The sequence below is a fragment of the Zootoca vivipara genome, chromosome 4 (genome assembly GCF_965207765.1).
Source record: "Zootoca vivipara chromosome 4, rZooViv2.hap1.1, whole genome shotgun sequence".
NCBI lineage: Eukaryota > Metazoa > Chordata > Lepidosauria > Squamata > Lacertidae > Zootoca > Zootoca vivipara.
Window position 1 is genome coordinate 91,686,678 of NC_142587.1, and position 18,951 is coordinate 91,705,628.

General features: G+C 44.7%; 3 protein-coding genes and 1 long non-coding RNA gene across 7 annotated transcripts in view; 3 read left to right on the forward strand and 1 right to left on the reverse strand.

The window, feature by feature from the left end:
* Positions 1-135: 135 nt before the first annotated feature.
* On the forward strand, positions 136-5,514 carry CREBZF (CREB/ATF bZIP transcription factor). Its single transcript, XM_035114544.3, has 3 exons — positions 136-2,167; positions 2,816-2,894; positions 4,259-5,514. The coding sequence occupies exons 1-2, from the start codon at positions 1,242-1,244 to the stop codon at positions 2,862-2,864; spliced, it is 975 nt and encodes a 324-aa protein (XP_034970435.2). The 5' UTR covers positions 136-1,241; the 3' UTR covers positions 2,865-2,894; positions 4,259-5,514.
* Positions 5,515-9,889: 4,375 nt separating this feature from the next.
* LOC148686048 (uncharacterized) lies at positions 9,890-10,302 on the forward strand. The gene is made up of 2 exons (XR_015949798.1): positions 9,890-10,023; positions 10,106-10,302. It is a non-coding gene; the product is annotated as an uncharacterized LOC148686048 (long non-coding RNA).
* Positions 10,239-17,090, reverse strand: LOC118084715 (transmembrane protein 126A). Its single transcript, XM_035114545.3, has 5 exons — positions 16,948-17,090; positions 14,867-14,992; positions 12,523-12,716; positions 11,252-11,366; positions 10,239-10,465 (listed from the first exon to the last, which is right to left on the reverse strand). The coding sequence occupies exons 2-5, from the start codon at positions 14,974-14,976 to the stop codon at positions 10,255-10,257; spliced, it is 630 nt and encodes a 209-aa protein (XP_034970436.2). The 5' UTR covers positions 14,977-14,992; positions 16,948-17,090; the 3' UTR covers positions 10,239-10,254.
* Positions 17,091-17,261: 171 nt separating this feature from the next.
* DLG2 (discs large MAGUK scaffold protein 2) overlaps positions 17,262-18,951 on the forward strand; it is an 835,907-nt gene continuing 834,217 nt past the window's right edge. For all 4 annotated transcript variants that reach the window (XM_088668833.1, XM_088668834.1, XM_088668835.1 and 1 more), the window contains exon 1: positions 17,262-17,459. The gene's annotated coding sequence lies outside the window, so the exon portion shown is untranslated. The remainder of the gene's footprint in view (positions 17,460-18,951) is intronic.

An 18,951-nucleotide genomic window follows, 5' to 3' on the forward strand; every position in this document is an offset into this window, starting at 1 on the left:
AGAAGCAAATGATTACAGTACAAGCAACAAGTACCTATATAAATATAAATTGGTAATTGAGCTTTTTTTTTTTTGCTGAGTTGTGTTTTTTTTGGTGCCAAAGTTGTAGTTGAGATTTCTTTTCTTTTTGCAAAATCTAAAAAAAGAAAATGAAGTCTTTTCAGCTATTTTTAAGGAAATTCGCCAAAATCTAGACTTCCGACATGGGCTGCCATACATCTGGATTGTACCTGACATTCAGCAGTTATTACTCCCCCCCCCAAAAAAAACCCGGACACTGTTTTCCAGCAATGCCTGGAAAATTCTGGACATTTGGTAGCCCTATAAATAGCAGTAGTAATAATAGTAATAGTAATAGTAATAATAGTAGAATAGGACCTTTTTTTTCATGAGAGAAATGTGAAAGGGGTATCTGCACGCCACCTAGAGCTCCTTGAAAGGAAATGTTGCATGTAGAAATGCAATTTAAAAAATGGAAAAACTGAGTACCGCCAGGGGGGAAAGGAGGGGACAAAAAAAGTTATTATTTTAAATTTACTTTATATACCACCCTATACCGCGAGGTATATAATAATAATAATTATAAATTTCGAACCTAGCAGTTCGAAAGCACGTCAAAATGCAAGTAGATAAATAGGAACCGCTACAGTGGGAAGGTAAACGGCGTTTCCATGTGCTGCTCTGGTTCACCAGAAGCGGCTTTGTCATGCTGGCCACATGACCTGGAAGCTATACGCCGGCTCCCTCGGCCAATAACGCGAGATGAGCGCCGCAACCCCAGAGTCGGTCACGACTGGACCTAATGGTGAGGGGTCCCTTTACCTTTTAATAGCTAAATACAAGCGAGCATAAACAAGGCCCGTCATTTACAAGACCCAGCCCTGTGCAGAATCACCTCGCCTTTAAAGCTCCCACTCTGAGGTAAACGGGAGGGCGAGGGGGACGGTCCCGCCTCCGCCATTTTCTGCCCCTCGAGGGAGAGCCTTCGAGCCAGTGCGCAGGCGCCAACCGCCCGGGTCCGCCTTCTCCGCCATTAACGGCCCGACGGAGGCGCAAGGCGGGCTCGCTTCCTCCTCTTCCCTCAGAGGCGCGGAAGGCGAGCGGGGGAAGAAGCAGCCGCGCTTTCCCGCTGAGGCAGAAACGCAGCAGCCCAGGTGGGCCCAGCCGGAGCTGATTCAGGAGGGCTGGGAGTGAGGCGGCGGCGGTAGCTCGGGCCTGCCCGCCCGCCCGCCGCCGCCATTATGCGCCACAGCCTGGCCCAGCTGCTGGCCAGTTCGTCGGCCTGCCCATCCCCGAGCAAAGCGCCCCTTCCCGCCAGGAGCGGCAGCCGGGCCGAGGCGGGCGACGAAGCCCCGCAGCCGCGCCGCGAGGACAGCGACGATTCTTCTTCCCTCGAGGAGGTGGGTGGCGGCGAGCTGCTCTTCCCGGCGGGCCTGGAGCTGGAGCTGGACGACTGGCTGGAGGCGGCGGTGGTGGCGACCGAGAACCGGCCGGGCTGGTTGGCGAGCCCGGAGCGGGCCTGCGCAGAGACTGAGGAGGAAGAGGAGCAGCCGAAGCAGCAGCAGAGGCCGCAGCAGCAGCAGGGCCGTCGCCCCGCGCGGCCAGCGGGGAGCAGCCGCCTGAAGGCCGCGGCCGCGGCTCGCCTGAACCGCCAGCGGAAGAAGCAGTACGTAATGGGTCTGGAGAGCCGCCTGCAAGGCCTGGCGGCCGAGAACCGCGGCCTTCGCGACCGCAACCGCGGCCTGTGCCGCCGCCTGCGCGACCTGGAGAGGGAGACCAGCTACCTGCGCGCCGTGCTGGCCAACCAGAGCGCCCTGGGGAGGCTCCTCAGCCGCTTGGCCGGCGATGGCAGAGTGGGGCTCCGCATCAGCAGCAGCGGCCTCTTCGAGGACGGGGCGGCGGCCGTGCTGGAGGCGAGGCCGGCCTACGAGGCCAGCGGCGACCACGACTACGCCCTGCCGGTGGTGCCCGAGGGAGGCGAGCGCAAGAGGGCGGCTTCCCCCAGCGCCGGCGGCATCTGCCTGCACGTGGACCGCGACCAGGTTTCGGTGGAGTTCTGCTCGGCTTGCGCCCGGCGGGCGGCGGTGGGCTCTGCTTTGGCGGCGGCCGCCTCGCCTCCCTCCACCGCCGACTCCTACTCCTACTCCTCTACCCTCGCCTCCAAAATGTAGGGTCAAGTATTCCGCATCTTCTTAGCTCCTAACTACGCAGAACATAACATTTTTTGTCTCGGGGTGCCTGCCCGCGATCGCCCAGGGGGTGTGTGCTTTATAGTGGAGGAGGCAGTCAGAGGACAGAGCGGAAGAGAGAGGGAGGAAAGCAAGCCACAGCAAGCAGACATAAACGCGCAGCGCACAAACGGGGGGTATAGTCAGAAAACTAGCATGTTCCTTCCCTTCCGTAGCAGAGAGTTTAAAAAAAGTGCAGACTTTCGCGTGCGTGTGAACAGGACGGATGGATGCCGGGGTGCCTGTTTGGCCGTGTTATAAACAAAGGACTCGTTTTTTAAGCCACACAATGGTCAGGACATTTCTCACACTGGCACGCAGATGGCACAGTTCGAGACTGCCAGGTGGCTTTGTTTTTTAAAAAATAAAGACAAAAATGATTGCCTGAAATGGCGGCACCTGGTGTTGGTTGCCAGTAAAAATCTGGCAGATAAAAATCTAGCCTGCATTTCTGGGAAGCGTAAAGTTGACATCGTCTCTGGACAGACTTAAGAGCAGAATAGTAATACCGTGCAGCAGGTAGTTTAAAACATGCATGTGAAATTATATCGCATCTGTTATACATTACTATTAAACTTCTCTGACAGTTTCTCTTTTAGGTGGTTGCCCTGCCAGGCTCCGTTGTGTAGGGGTTAAAAGAACAGTCGTTTTCCACCTCGCAACCTGGTAAGGATCCATATATTCCCATAATGTGGTATCAGACAACAGTGCATTGATGCTTACTCTGGGGTTTCTTATTACTTGGTCTGGACCAGTCTTTAGAAGAGTTCAGAAGCCCCGGAGACATTTTGTAGAATCAGATGACCCTGATTGAGCAACTTGCAATTTAATGGTTAGTCAAGCTGCATAGCCTTTTCCAGTCATTCATTATTTTCGGAAAGGCTTTATCAGGACAGATGTGGATGTTATTTTATGCAGAGTTTTTAAGAGTAGGTGAAGTTTTCAAAAACGGGTGCTGCTTAAATGTATGTTTGGCCATACATTTGAATGTGGAGAAAGGGGGATGAAAATCAGTCTACTAATTAAGATGGTGAGGATGAACTTTTTAAGGCACAAATAAGTCCCATACATTCGTCTTTGATGGATTTCACCAGTGAAATAAGGCTCTAACTCAGCCTTTCCCAACCTTGGGTCCTCATATGCTGTTGGACTGCAACTCACATCATCCATAGCCAGCAGGGGCAGCAGGCAGGGATGATGGGAGTGGTAGTCCAACATCTGGGAAGGTTGAGAAAGGCTGCTTCTTACTATTGCATCTATGCTTAACCTCCCAAAGTCATCACTATTATCTTCCCATGTTGGCTAGGGGTAGGACATGTCCAAATAAAAGTACCAAGATCCTGACATAGTTGGGTACTTTCTATCTTACTAATCTAAGAATGTAAATGAGAACAGTAATTTTGCAAGCAGGAGTGCTCAACAATACTGACCCCTTTGCACTGTTACGTACAGTTCGAAGACTGCACTGTATGACTATTACTAAACACTTATTTATTCCAAAAAATTAAGCCTTCTATCACAGCCCATTGGAATTAGTTTTCATAATTAAGGCACATACAGGTCTCTTAAATTGTTGTAGTAAAATGAAATTGGCATATCAATCTGATGTGTTCCTAATGAGAGAGAAAAATAGGTGAACAAATGTTCATCTTCATAGTGTTCCTGCAACTGTCCATGTCTAGGGTTGAGGAAAAGTTTCTGTTGTCAAACACTTCCAACTTTTTCTGTTGTATTAAAATGGTTAATACTTTAATTTCTGTAAATTGGGGGAAATAAGGGGTGTGAAAATGTAAAGTGGGGTTCCACAAAGAATGTTAAATCTGGAAAAAGTATGCCTCCTAAAGGAGGTTTCTCCATATTATTTTTGTTCTCTTGGTATTTGTATGGAATACTTCCTGTTAAACACATAATCAGTTATCAGAATCATTTAGGAGTTAATTTGAGTACAAGGAGATACGATTCTTTGTGAACCCTCACTGTTTAATAAAGTATATGTGTATTTAGCATCCTTGTTTTTCTTTATGCTGAAGTGGATACAGCTGTCATGGGGCAGAAGAGACGGGACCAGCTGCTGGCACACTTCCTGCTTTATTTTAAAAGGTAGTATGATTAAAAAGGGGGAAAGGTAACAGGGCTTTTGCAGCATTTTACTTTAAAACAACACTGCAAAATTATGTGAATGTGTTGAATAGTACAGCCTATCAAGGAAATGAGTATAATACTAATGTGAAAAGTAACAATGTGAAAAAGCACTTGTTCTCCTACATCAATTTCCTCCTTATTCTCAGTTGATTGTCTAAATTATTTTAAGTACATCCTTTCAGCATAGCAGAGACCATGAGCCTCGCATGAACTATAAAGTCATTTATATGGCTGTTCATGTTTTGGGTTATATCTGTAGTGCAGGTGTATTTCTTATCTGCCTATCTGAACTTATCTGCCTATATGAACTTATACAGAGTGGCTGGCATCCCTTTTCTGGGGGAAATTGCAACCCAACACAGGACAAATCTGTATACCTGTACATATCTTGGGATAGTCCCCATACACCAGTTGCTGTAAATGAGTGCAATCTTGGAAAGTCCTCTAGCTATTCATAACCCATTCATAACCCTAATCAATTTTAAATTATACTCTTATTCAGCATTCTGTGTTTATGGGAGCAGTACATTACATAGTCCCATCATTGCTCCTTATGACCTAGTGCTGTTGTTTTTCAAAAAACTAGGCTCAACATCCCCTCCTTTTTGTTCCTAGTACCTTTCCAGTTGACAGGCCACAATTTGCTGTCACAATGCTGCATAGTTTCTGAAGTTGATGCATTTTAACAATTGCTTTTCACAATACACATTTTGTTAATGTGGCATTTCTGTGAAAGCAGACATTCTCTCTTTTAATTTTGTATTATTGAAATACTTTGTTAGATAAAAAACATTCTGGGTAGTTGATCCACCTTGCGTGTCATTGCCCCTTGAAGAATAAGCTGTTGCATCTGTATACAAAGCGAGCAGCTCTTTTTCAACAAGGCAAATGACACACCTGCTTAGCAAAAATCTCAAAAATATGACTGCAGGGATTTTAGTGCCTATTGAAGCATGTTGAAGCCAAATAAAATTGCAAACCTTTTTTTTCTTGCTAATCAGTTGGTTGAGTATTGTTGAATATTTTCTTGAAATTGAAGCCTTGAATAATAGTACTTGAAATATGTGTGAATGTTTCTGTGTAACTAGTTGTGTCATACTTATGAGAACACAGTGTCCTAATAAAAAAATGTGTTGATCTTCCAGTTACAGGCTCAAAGGATTCTTTTAAATCTTAAGTTATAAAATTTTAATTTCATTGAATGGCTTTTTAAATGTTGACTGGTGTGACATAGTTGGGAAATAGTTGGTGTGATATCAAAGCAGCACTGTGGTTTATGCAGCTCATTTCTTGCTGTAGTTGGGGTTGGATTAATGCTGCTGTTCAGAGCATTTTCTATATATGATCAGTGGCTATGTTAAGAGTTGCTGATTTAGGGTTATTAATCAGAATTTGCAGTAATGCAGAAAATCACCATGTATTTTATTCACATCCTCTTGCTCAGGTCATTAAGAGGTCACATTACATTTAGCTCTGCACATATGAGATAATTGTGTCCAAAAAGCATCCTTGCTTTGTGCTTTCCAAGAGTCTTTTAAATACTTGTCAGCAAACCTACGCAGTTCTTTAAAATATCCCTTGAGTAGCCAGACACTTTCATGATTGCTTTAAAATATTTTAATGTTGTGATGTCCCTGATGTTTTGCAATAGGTTGTTATGTACTTTTTTAAACAAATAAGTAGCATAATGTATAGTAAAATATAATCAAAACCACCTGTTTTACCATTATGTGTATGCAAACAATAATATATCAGATTAGGAAAGCATTAATAATATTTGAACTGCAGGAAAAAGCAAGCTGCTGTAGATTACTTACTGTTTGCTATTCAGCACTCAGTGCTATTTTTACGTTCATGTTGGCTGTTAAAAATTATGCATTGCTGTGCTGGGAACATGTTATGATTGCACTGGGAGCTAGTTAACCAGCTTTTGCTGGCTGTCCTCTTTTTCTAAGATTAAATTATTGAGAGCAAGTCAGTGATAAAATAATTCTGTTTGCAACAAGACTAGTTGTGGCCCAATTAGTGCTCTGCCATAAAGTTCAATAGGCTCATCTACTCATCCACCTTTTCTCCAAGGAGCTCTTGGTGGCATAAGCAAAATGTCCTCAAGTTTTCTGTTTAGTGTATGTTTTTTGGAGCTCAGAAAAATCCAGCCCCACAGTAGAACATTTTTTTGGAATGTTAATGCAGACTGGTGAGGGCTTGAACAGACTTTGCTCCAGCTATCTCCCTCTTAGATGTCAGTGGCTCCTATTCCATACAGCAATGGAGCATCCCCCTTTTCATTACCTTTTTATTGCCATTATATAATGTATCTATATATCTATACTGTATCTCTCTCTACCTACCTACCTACATACAAACATACATACATATGGGACTCTGGAAACAGTGTTGCCATTCCACTTCCAGCTTAAAGCAAAGCAGCAGTGATTGGGTCTGTAAACACCTTGAGTTTAAGACTCTTTTTAAATATGTTCTTGGATACTGTATAACTAAATTTTTAAGACTCTGCTGAAGGAAAGTATTGAAATCCTAATAGTTCCCCTTGTCATGAAGGGAAGTGTTAAAATGGTTATCTGGCATGACCCTTACTATAAAAAGTAAGTATTGTCAACATTGCCAGACAGGGTTTCAGACCTGGATTGCTCACATCCCTTCATTGAAATGCTGAAAAGTGAAGCTAGGAATTTCTGCATGCAAATCAGATTTCCCAAGAAGGAAATACAGTGGACCCTTGGGTTACGTTACATTTGGGTTATGTAATCTTCGGGTTGTGAATGCGGCAAACCCAAAAGTGGGTTTGCTGCTCGCGTGTGTGCAGAAGCGCTCTGGGGCATCATGTGCGGAAACAGTCCAGAGTTATAAAAATTTTGGGATATGGCTGGGCCTCTGGAATGGATCCTGTTCGTAACAGTGGTACCTCTGGATACGCACACCTATGGTTGCGTATCCTTCGGGTTAGGCACGTGGCAAACCTGGAAGTATTTTTCTGGGTTTTGCCGCATACGCAGAAGCGCTCTACTGCGCTGTGTGCAGAACAGACGCCTCTGGATATGCACACATTTGCATCCAACCGGAGCTCCGGAATGGATTCCCTGCGCAACCGGAGGTACCACTGTAGCTCAAATTTTATCTAGTACAGAGGTACCTCTGGTTATGAACGCTTCAGGTTATGAGCTCCGCTAACCCGGAGGTAGCTGCTCCTGGTTGTGAACTTTGTCCCAGGATGCGAACGGAAATTGTGCATGCAGCAGGAGGCCCCATTAGCAAATGCGTGCCTCAGGATAAGAAAGGTTTCAGCTTAAGAATGGACCTCTGGAATGAATTAAGTTTGTAACCAGAGGAACCACTGTATTACCAGTGGTTGACTTGTCTTAGTATCAGGTAGAAGCTGATAGGAAATAAAGACTTCAAATACACCAGCTTTTAAATGTTGTCATTCTTTTTTGGCCTGCACTATACCACTGTTGGGAAAATAAGGCTTTTTTTTTTTAGTATCTCAGTTAGAAAATATGATGTAAATGTGTGTGCGTCTTAATACCGCAAATTAACCTCTCTCGTTTATTTTTTCTTTTAAACAGCTTAGTAGTATCGTGGGGGGAATCATTATTCTGCATCCTATAACTTCCTGGACAGATGGCATCAAAGTAATTGTGGAGAGCCATGTCTCACATTGGCATCCAACAAAATGAATACTGTTTCCATCTGCTACCATTTAACCAAAAATAGAAATCTTTTGTTTGACATTTTTGTACTGCAGCAAAACATTTACCTGCAAAATGTTAGATAAGGTTCATCTGGTTTTTAGTATCCAGTTTGAAAAACATTATATAGGATTAATTACAGGTAGATAGCCATGTTGGTCTGACGTAGTCGAAACAAAAAGTAAAAAAAAATTCCAGTAGCACCTTAGAGACCAACTAAGTTTCTCATAGGTATGAGCTTTTGTGTGCATGGTATCTGAAGAAGTGTGCATGCACATGAAAGCTCATACCAATGACAAACTTAGTTGGTCTCTAAGGTGCTACTGGAAGGAATTTTTTTTATTTTTTGTTTCGAGTAGATAGGATGTATCTGTCTTGTTCCCAAAATTGCTAAAAGGTTTGTTGGGGACATACACTATGTCAGTTAAAAAACAAAAGCACAAAAAGCAAACACCTTTACACTACTGAACATTTGTCCATTTAGACATAAATTATGAGAAGGAATGTTCATGTTTGCTTCTTCAACCCAAGGTGGCTTATGCAAGGGTGTAAAGTTCAAATTCTTACATCTGATGATGCCAAGTTGAATTCTCACTTGTTTGAGGGCTGGGTTCTTTGATTACTTGAGCGTGGAAAAATCCCTTCACAGTCAGTTACTAGCATATTAAGACCAGTTTGCAACTCATAAGAAACCAGGGTGAGGACTGACAGTCATTTTATACCTTAGATGCTGCTGCCATACATATACACATTCTTTGTCTCTCTGGAGCACATTCTCAAAGTTGATTATAAGCCATTTGAATATATAGCGATTTTGTAGTAGCATGGTATATAACAGGCATCCCAAAACTCTGGCCCTCCAGATGTTTTGGCCTGCAACTCCCATGATCCCTAGCTAACAGGATCAGTGGTCGGGGAAGATGGGAATTGTAGTCCAAAACATCTGGAGGGCCAAAGTTTGGGGATGCGTGGTCTATAAGAATGGAAAAATGCATTTGTTTAAACAGAGGAGTGGTCCTGCCTTGAGTAATGTGTTCAGATTGGTGAGTTCTGTGTTCTAGAAAACAAAATTTAATTCACATATCCCATGCTGTGATGAGAATTGAGAATAATGTAGAAATAGAAATATTTACCTTGCACATTTTATTATGGTGAGAACGGTCTTGAATAAAAAAATACCGTATTTTGGCAACATAGATTAAAACATTTGTCAGCAAGAACAAACATGGACCACTGCAAGCAGGGGGTCATAAATACCACTTTCCATAAGCCAAGCAAAATAAAAAAATTCCTTCAGTAGCACCTTAAAGACCAACTAAGTTTATATTTTGGTATGAGCTTTCGTGTGCATGCACACTTCTTCAGATACTGGTGGCATCCATCATGGGAATTGTGCAGATCTGCTAATTCTTAAGACTGTACAACAGGGAGGTTAGTAGGAGTTTGTTGTACCCTGGGTGTTAAATGATGCACAATCAAGATCTCTTGCTTCCCTTCCAGGGGAATATGGTCAGGTAAGCAATCTGCAGGGCACTGAAGAGCTCTAGGGAATTTTGTTGTTCTTTATTTACTTATGTGCCGCCCAAGCGGGTTACAACAATAAAACACAATAGTATTTAAAACAGTTTAAAACAACTTACAATCTCAAAAATAAAACTCCAGAGCTTTTCAGTGCTCTGCAGGCTGCTGCTTTGTCAGCCACTCGTTGCAAAACATTCCTGGAAGGTAGCCTTGATGCAATGTTCTCTCACCTGTTAATGGAAGCTACGCTTTTTTAAAAAAGAAAAGGTAAAAGCAAGACACACCGGCTGGTCACATCCATGGTATTACGTACAATAGGATTCCCTGCATTGCAGGAGGTTGGACTAGATGATCCTCATGGTCCCTTCCAATTTAAAATTCTGTGATCAATAGGGAAACCTCTGTCCACCGTCACCACAAAGGTTTATTCAAAGTATACTCGTCTCCTTTATCACAGGGTATTACTTTCCACCTATCCCCCATACCAAAAAGAAAGAAAGAAAGGGGGGGGGGGGAAGCACAGGCAAAAGTACTGACCTTTCACCATGAGGTCCCAAGGCTTGCTCAGTATGCTAAGAGCTACTTTAAAAAACAAAAACACTAGCAGGATGATTTAGATGAAGAAAAATCAAATAAGTAATGATTGCATAAATTCAAATTTTATTTTTTATTTCTTCAGGGTCTTCTCCAGGCTGGGGCAACTGCAGCATTTTAATGTATATTTCATGACTTTTTGAGGTCAGGTATGCTCCCAATGCAATTTGAAAGATTGCAGCAAATCTTATCCTTTTGTAAACGGGTTTGCAAACCATCATCCAGTAGCGCAGCATGTTTTCTTGGCCTGGCATGGGAGTTGTTAAATACCTGGGGTGGGGTGGAAATAAGAATTAGCTTGACAATTTGCAAACTCTAGGCTACTGTTAAATCCAGCCTTTATTAAGAAAGTTATCTCTGATGGAGTAGCAGTTCACAAACTCTCTTTAGTTAACAAAGAAAGTAAATCAAGTCTCCCCGTCAGTTGTCTTAAGATTAGGCTTTCAAATTGTATAGATACTGCATCTTTCTGTGTACTACATCATAATTATACTAAAAGTGAAGCAATAACTGAGCAAATTCTATATATGGACAAAAGATGTGTTAATTAAATACAGCCACAACATGTGAAAGGGGACCGAATTACATGATGCCAGAAAAGGTGCAGACTAATGGCTCCATATTGTTGCCAGAAAACACTGCATTAGGCACAAGCTAATGAAGTGGACTTTGTTACACCTATTTATTTTACAACCAGTTTGTTGTTGGTCCATTATTCAAATTTCCCTTTCGGGTGGTGTTCAGGAATGAAAGAGCAATAGCAAATGCTTGTGATTCAAGCAGATTAACCCAGACAATGGATGTCTGAGGAGAGTGGTGGAGGGGAAACTATACTTGGAAATCAGTTTAGGTAATCCTAGAAAACTCAAGTCTGGTGTGGAAAAACAATGTACGTTTTAAATTGAAATTCCATTTTAGGGATTTCCCACATAGGGGTGAACAGCTCATGGTCCCAACACTGGTAGCACCCCCCCCCCTCCGTCCCCTGTCAGTGCAATGGATCTTCCAAAACTGCACATGTAAGAGCTGAGTTTACATAGAAGATTAAAATCGTACCTGTTTGCAAGAGCTGCATTCAAAGGTAGAGCTAGGAAAGCAGGGTAGATGCAACCTATTACTCCTCCAATTAAACCACCTCTGATCCAGGCGCAAGTTGCACAATTTAGATCACCTGGAGAATGAAATAGATAAGCTGGAAAAATTAGTTCTAAGTCTGACTTAAATTTGCAGACAAATAGCATTATGAGAATTAACTGATGTACAGTGGTACCTCGGGTTGCGAACACGATCTGTTCCGGGACGCAGTTCGTAACCTGAAATGGTTGTAACCTGAAGCGCCATTATGCGCAAAGCACAATTTCCTCGATTTTTTGTGCATGTGCGCAAACCGCATGCACTGCTTCTGCGCAGAACACGCATGCGGCGAAAATACTTCTGGGTTTGCGGAGTTCGTAACCCGAGGTACGACTGTATTGACAGCATCTCTATTGCAGGCTTGCATCACAGCATCTTAAAATCTGCTTTCCTAATTGTGATTAGACTTTGTTAGGCTGATAAGCTGCTCAGATTTCAACAGCACCCGTCATAAAAGTATTGCTGCAAAATATTCCTGAGATTCCCTAAATATATGCCACAAGAGGGACTGAAGTGTGCCTTGAAAAGAGAAGCCAGTGCATTGGACTGCACTATAGACTACTCTCCACCAAAATACCGGTATGGACAGCAACATGATCCAGAATCATCACCGCTGGTAACTGGGCAAGATGGAAGGTTGAGTATTTGGAAGTAATTTTAACAGCATTATCCTGCAGTTCACACTCAAAGGGGACTAAGATAATCTTTTTGAATGCAAGAAGGCTCTTCATTTTGGATGCTAAAAACAATTACCTACATCTATATAGTGAGTTTCTTTTGAGATGCTTTGGAAAAGTATAGAAACAACAGTAACACCAACTTTCAGATTTACTGTTTTAAAGAACTGGTACTCTTCCATTATTTTATAACCAGGGTGGGTAACCTTTTTGCATTAGGAGGGCACATTCCTTCAGGGGAAACTTCTTGCACACCATCAGTTGATTGGGTCAAAGTCAAAAGTGGGTGGGGCACTCCCCAACTCACCTGCACCTTAAGCTCATTTTATTTTCTCAAGAAGGGAGAGGAATACAAAGAGCTAAAGGAACAAGTTTCTATAGCCCTGCATATCTCGGGAGTAATCCAAACAGCCTCTTGCCTTGCGAGTAGGTAACCTGGTGCCAGTGTGGCTAATACATCCTTTCCAGCACAGACATTTCAAGGGTTACAGTTCGATTTGAATGCAGATAACGTACCTTCCATTAAAGGCCGATTAATGAAACATTCATAAGCGACCACAGTTGAAATGTACGGTAAAACAGCCATGGGCAGAGCAGATACGAAACGAGCTTGCGTTACATTCAGGGCACGCCTAAACAAGCTATTCGATACTAAGCCGCAGAGACTTCCATTAAAAGCAAGGAACGTGGATCCAGATTGAAAAAAACGCCTGTGGAAGAAAAGGGAAAAAAAACATTTCAGCTATTGCTAATATCTGTGCATCTACAAATATGGTGTATGAGGAGAGTTGTATCCTCCTTGTGTGCTGTGCAAAGCAGCACATTTCTGAAACCAGACAAATACTGTATTCTTGGCGTATATCCCTGAGTGCTACCGGTATGTTGCTGTGTCCTGTTAGAGCTGACAGATACACCCACTTGCAGTATTAAAACGGGACAATGATTTCCACAGCTGCAACAAAATACTTGGGATTGCAATCCTACTTACTGAGCTATAAGTCCTCTTGTTAATTGGAAAACTATACCAAGTGTCCATAGGATTGCCAGGTCTATGCTTAGAGTGAACAGTTGTCCTTTTACAATACTCTGAGGCTCCGGTGGAGGATGTAAGCATTTTGTGAGCAGCTATAGAAGGAGCAGCAGGAGGGACCATAGTAAATACAGTGGTACCTCTACTTACGAATTTAATGCGTTCCGAACGCACATTTGTAAGTCAAAAAAAATTGTAAGTCGAATCCCATAGGAATGCATTGGGAGAAAAAATTCGTAAGTAGAAGCAACCCTATCTAAAAATTCGTAAGTAGAAAAAATCCTATCTAAACCACATCCAAGATGGCGGACGGAGCTCCATTCGTAAGTAGAAACATTCATAAGTAGAGTTATCTGTAAGTAGAGGTACCACTGTACATCACTTCAGCTTCTAATGACAACCATAGTCACTGGCCAGAAACCTAGCAGATCTTTAAAACTGGTTTGAAGATTTTGCTAGTCTCTTGGGAGAAATGTTTTACAAACGTTTTTATATTTCTGTATAGCAGAGGGTTGTATTTTTTATACATGTTGGGGTCATATATAAAAAGCAATGTGTGGTCTTCAGTTACTTCAACTGACAATACAGTGGTACCTCAGGTTATGGACCTGATCCGTTCCAGGGTGCCGTTCACACCCCAAAAAGTCCACAACCCGAGTGGAACTTTCACGCATGAAAGTGCGATAGAGTGCTTCTGCACATGCACGCGCATCTGCCGTGTTCGTATCACGAAAAAACACAACCCGCAGCAGACGCAACCCGAGGTATGACTACTAAATACATTTTCTGAAGTCCTGGGACCTGTCTTTTAAGATAAAAGGATGCAATTAAAAGTCAAACTATGGTAAATAAAAGTGTCATTTCAAGTCACATTGGTTTCAACAGCCAACATTCTCCTTAATGTTTATCTTGCTAATCCTGCTAGTCAGCATTCCCTATTTTTGTGAATGGAGGAAACCAGAGACTTGGCATAGGCTTCCATGTGGTATTTTGCATGGTATCACGTGGGCTCCATTCTTCACAAACCACTTGCACCATAAAATAATAATAATAATTCCTCCCAGTAGCACCTTAGAGACCAACTACGTTTGTCATTGGTATGAGCTTTTGTGTGCATGCATACTTCTTCAGATATTACTGTTTCTGTGAAGAAGATGATTTTGTTTCGACTACATCAGACCGACATGGCTGCCTAACTGTAACTGTTGACGACTGTAATTGGTCTTACAGGAAAAAGCAAGGGGTGAGATCTCATGTATAATGAGATAAGAATCCAATGTGGCTATTCAGACCAGGTCTCTGGTTTGCTGTCTTGTTACAAAAGAATTTCAGAAATAGACGAGAAGTTGCTGAATTGCAACTTATTACCAAACTTCAAACCATGGAGAGACCTGGCCTGAATAGTGACATTGGATTCTTATCTCATTATACACGATAAAGCCATCTCACCCCTTGCTTTTCCCCGTAAGACCAATTGCAGTCGTCAACAGGTTTACCACACCTGTCAGCCAATCACCCATTCCCACCACCCTTCTGAGTAATATCCCTCTCCACCCTCTCACTATATATAAGGGTCTGATGTCTTGTTTCAGTGTATCTGAAGAAGTGCATGCACACGAAAGCTCACACCAATGACAAACTTACCGTAGTTGGTCTCTAAGGTACTACTGGAAGGAATTTTTAAATTTTGTTTCGACTATGGCAGACCAACACGGCTGCCTACCTGTTAATTGCACCATGTACAACAAGGCAAATTCTTCAATGCTTAGAAAATGGGAACAGAAAAAAAACCCACTTTAAAATATTTTTAAATTTGCGAAGGCCACTCACTGATCTCCTGCTGAAAGCCGCTCAAACCTTTCTTTCAGGATTTCAGATATGTCTGTACTTGCAATATGAACTTTTTTTCCTGAAGCAGGTTCGATAAACTCTCTTGCCATCTTAGTCCCTGGAGCACTGGGAAAGAAAACGAAATGGTACTGATTACAGAAATGAGTATGTATGTATGTATGTATGTATGTACATCAGACACACCAGCAACATGACTGAAAGAAGAACATATTTAATGACCCAGATATAATGGTTTGTGAAAATTGCTGTCGAGAGAAGCCAGCAGATGCCACATTCTGCCAGCTCTTGGATTCTACTACACACCGTATAGTCCAAGAAACAGAATACCGCATTTTCCCGTGTATAAGAGTGTAAGTGTAAAACAATGGGTCGTCTTATACATGGAATGTAGCAATTAAATATAGAAAAAAATACCGTAACCATAGGGCTGGGGCACACGGCTGGGCCTCTGTAGCCTATCTGCCTCCTCCCACTCAGCCTGCCTTACAGCTGGTGGGGAGGCAGCAGGTGGTCCATGTATAATTATTATTTATACCCCGCCCATCTGGCTGGGTTTCCCCATTTATTGCGCGTGGAGCAGCCCACTGCTGCCGCTTAACACACAAAAAACCCCAAGGACACCATAAATTCCCTCAGTCCTAATTTGTATATGCATGCATGCCCCCACTCCTTATATCAGATTGAAAATGGGAGAAGTCCATTGATCTAACATATTTGACACTGGCTTGGTTAGTAAGGTTGTTCCAGTTTAGTTCGATGGGATACACTAAGTAACCTGGCACACAGTTCAGAGTTAAATCTGACCCACACAATGGAGTTGCTAGAGGGCAGGTATGAAGTCCTCAATTGTATCCTGTTGCTTTCAGCTATACAGGCAATCCCCGATTCGCACTGGAGTTATGTTCCAAGTCACTGAGCATGACAGTGTAGTGCACATAACCCCACACTGCATTTCGCCTCCTTCCGGGTCACTGCAATCTGTGCCTGCATGGTCGCATATCAACTGCATGCACATAAATATGTTGCTGCCTGTACAAGCGAATGACTCCAGAATTTTCCATCCCAGTTTCTAACACTATTTCCACCCTGAGAGCCACATTTTCCAGGCAATGGGAACAGTTAAGAATTGAGCCAATCCTCATACTTCTTTAGTCCTTCCTTTTACAAGCTCATGCAGTGTCAATGTACTGCTAAGAAAAACCCCTAAATTCACATTTCTTCTAAAGAAACAACCCTCCTGCCCTCAATTACATTTGGATATTTTCTTTGTATTTCATTAACAATCACTGCTGTTAACTGCTATATAGATTTGTTAGTGTCATCCATCTGTCTCGGGGATGAGCCTGTGGGGGTGTAGTCAAGCTGTTGGAAGGTTGCAGCACCTGCTGTGGCTGTAGAAACCAATATGGGAGAGACATGTTTTGTTGCCGCTGGGGCTGATTAAGGTGCCCAGTTGCGCTGCTGCAGTAATGCATCCTGTCTCCCCCGTATCAATCTCTTCAGACGCTGTTACAGATGTAACTCTCCAACCTTTTGACTTCACCGCTGAAGGCGCTCTCCTCCATTGTCTTCCAAGCCTAACAGATGCCAACAACAGTACTTTAAAAATAAAAAAGAACATACTATGCTCACTATGTACTAATTTTCACTTACCACAAAGCAGGGGGAAAGCCACACTCATAAATGACTGCAATTTTATACACGCCTGCACGGGCATAAGCACCACAGGAATAAGGCTCTAATTTTAAATAAAGGGAAAGTCTCATCAGGGAGGCCCCACCCAGAGCCGTTAGCTACCGGGGGCGGGTGAAGTTGCCCCGGGGAAAGCCTCCAGAGGGGCACCACTGAGGCTCCCAGCCTGTGCGTGTGTGTACGTAAATACATGGGGTGTGTGTGGGAAGCTGAGTTATTGACCTGGGTGAAACAGAGCCTAGTTTCGCCCCTGCCCCCACCCCGTAACCTCAAACCCACCATACTCCATAGTCTCCCCACATTTGACGTCCAGCGTGACCTTGAGCGCTGCTTCCTCCATGCAAACATACCCGCCGGGAAAAACTCACCTCGAGCCCTAAAGCTCTGCAAGCCGTTAGAAAATTTATTCCGCTGGCGCGGCGTCCGACTCTGGTTAAAAAAAAAAAGGCGACTCTCGGCTACCGCACTGGCCAGGCGCACGCCCTTCCCGCGGGGGCCGCCATCTTGGGCGATCACGTGACGTCCCCCCACGTCCCTCGGCTGGGCTCCGATTGGCCCCTAGCCTGCTCGCGGAGCCGGGGGAGGGACCTGCCTCCGGATTTGCCGAGCGGCCCGTCGTTCCGCACGCTGGGCAGGGAGGGCCCCACCCCGCCCGCGTTGCTAAGGGACGGTGGGAGGGCGGGAGATGGAGGAGGAGCAGCGGCGGGCGCGGTAACGGCCGCTCCATGGAAACGCGGCTGAGGCGGCGGGCGCGGCGGAAGAGGAGCAGCAGCAGCAGCGACAGGCCGCCTCCCTCATAGAGGAGCCCTCGATGGGGGCGCAGCAGCCCGCGCGGCCATAAGGCGACCCAGGCGAAGACGGCGGCGAGGAGGGGCAGCAGGTGGGGCGAAGGCGGCCTCGGCGGGGTCCGGGTGGGAACCTGTGGCCGCCCGGCCAGGTAACTCGCGCCAGTTACCTGAGGGGGTTGGCCGCCCGCCGCGGGGGCTGATGGGAGATGGGAGCCACAACGACGACGGCGGCGGGGGTGGGTTTTCCTGCAGGGGGGAGGGTACATAGGTTCCTCACTGGCTCTTATGAGGGGTGTGGGGAGAGGTTGGGGTGGGGGTCACAGACAGGGGGGTATGTGTGCATGCATGTGTTGACCCCCCCCCAAATCATCAAAGCCACCCTCCTGGAGTCCCTGGAGTCCAGCAACGTGTAGGGGTTTTTTTTTTACACTCAGGATCCCCATTGTGGCTCTTATGGGGTCACTCAGGGCACCCCATGCCAGACAGGAGTGTGTGTATGTTGATATGTATATGGAGATTACCCCCACTGCAACTCTTCATTCACATGAGTCTCTGGAATCCGTATACTGTGTGTGTGTGTGTGTGCGCGCGCACACACACACACACACACACAGTATGGGGGGCGAGGACGCTCAGGTTGCCCAGTATGGCTCTCATTTGCAAAGCTAAGCAGGGCCTGGGATGGTTGGGTGGAGGACGATGTGTTGAGATACTTGCATGGCCCGGGTTGGACTGGATGACCCTTGGGGTCTCTTTACAACTCTACAAATTCTATGATTGCAAGTGAGTGTTGTGGTCACACAGGCCAGCCCTTGCCAGACAGATACACCATGTGTGAATTTAGGGGGTGGAAATGGCACTTCCCATACTCTAGCAGCTCCATGCTCGGTCCTGTCAGACAAGGGGGTGCTTCTTGCTTGTGGGACCACCCCAGCTCTCCCCACCACATCACAAGCCTCCCTCCCTCGCTGGCTTTTTTCCCGCCACTCTATCCCAAGCACCCATGTTAAAAAAGCAACCCAATACTTCCCACCATCACATAACATCTTCTGGTTGCCCCCACCCCATTAGCCCACCTTACAACAAAATTATCTCCCTTTTTATTTATTTATTCCCTTCCCCACAACTTTTCTCTGCCTCATTGGAATCTTTCCCACTGGTGCTGTCAGGGTAGGACTTCAGGATAGATGTCCAGCCCTTCCCCTTAGTGAACAAGGCGAGGGGAGCAAACTCAGCAGGGCTGGCTTAACTAATGCATATTGTAAGTAGTACATAAAAGGTAAAGGGACCCCTGACCATTAGGTCCAGTCACGGACTACTCTGCATAGCTGCCAAGTTATCCCTTTTTTACAGGGATTTTCCCTTATGCTGAATAGGCTTCCTCGCGAGAAAAGCGAAAACTTGGCAGCTATGCTACTCTGGCGTTGCGGTGCTCATCTCGCTTTATTGGCCGAGGGAGCCGGTGTACAGCTTCCGGGTCATGTGGCCAGCATGACTAAGCCACTTCTGGCGAACCAGAGCAGCGCATGGAAACACTGTTTACCTTCCTGCCGGAGCGGTACCTATTTATCTACTTGCACTTTG

Bases quoted from the DNA above. Each gene is read 5' to 3' on its own strand.
- CREBZF (XM_035114544.3), top strand. From the start codon at position 1,242: ATGCGCCACAGCCTGGCCCAGCTGCTGGCCAGTTCGTCGGCCTGCCCA. The intron at 2,168-2,815 runs GTAGGGTCAAGT...CTTCTCTGACAG, and splicing joins TCTACCCTCGCCTCCAAAAT to TTTCTCTTTTAGGTGGTTGC.
- LOC118084715 (XM_035114545.3), bottom strand. From the start codon at position 14,976: ATGGCAAGAGAGTTTATCGAACCTGCTTCAGGAAAAAAAGTTCATATT. The intron at 12,717-14,866 runs GTGAGTGGCCTT...TTTCTTCCACAG, and splicing joins CGGCTTTCAGCAGGAGATCA to GCGTTTTTTTCAATCTGGAT. The intron at 11,367-12,522 runs GTACGTTATCTG...TTCATTCTCCAG, and splicing joins TAATCGGCCTTTAATGGAAG to GTGATCTAAATTGTGCAACT.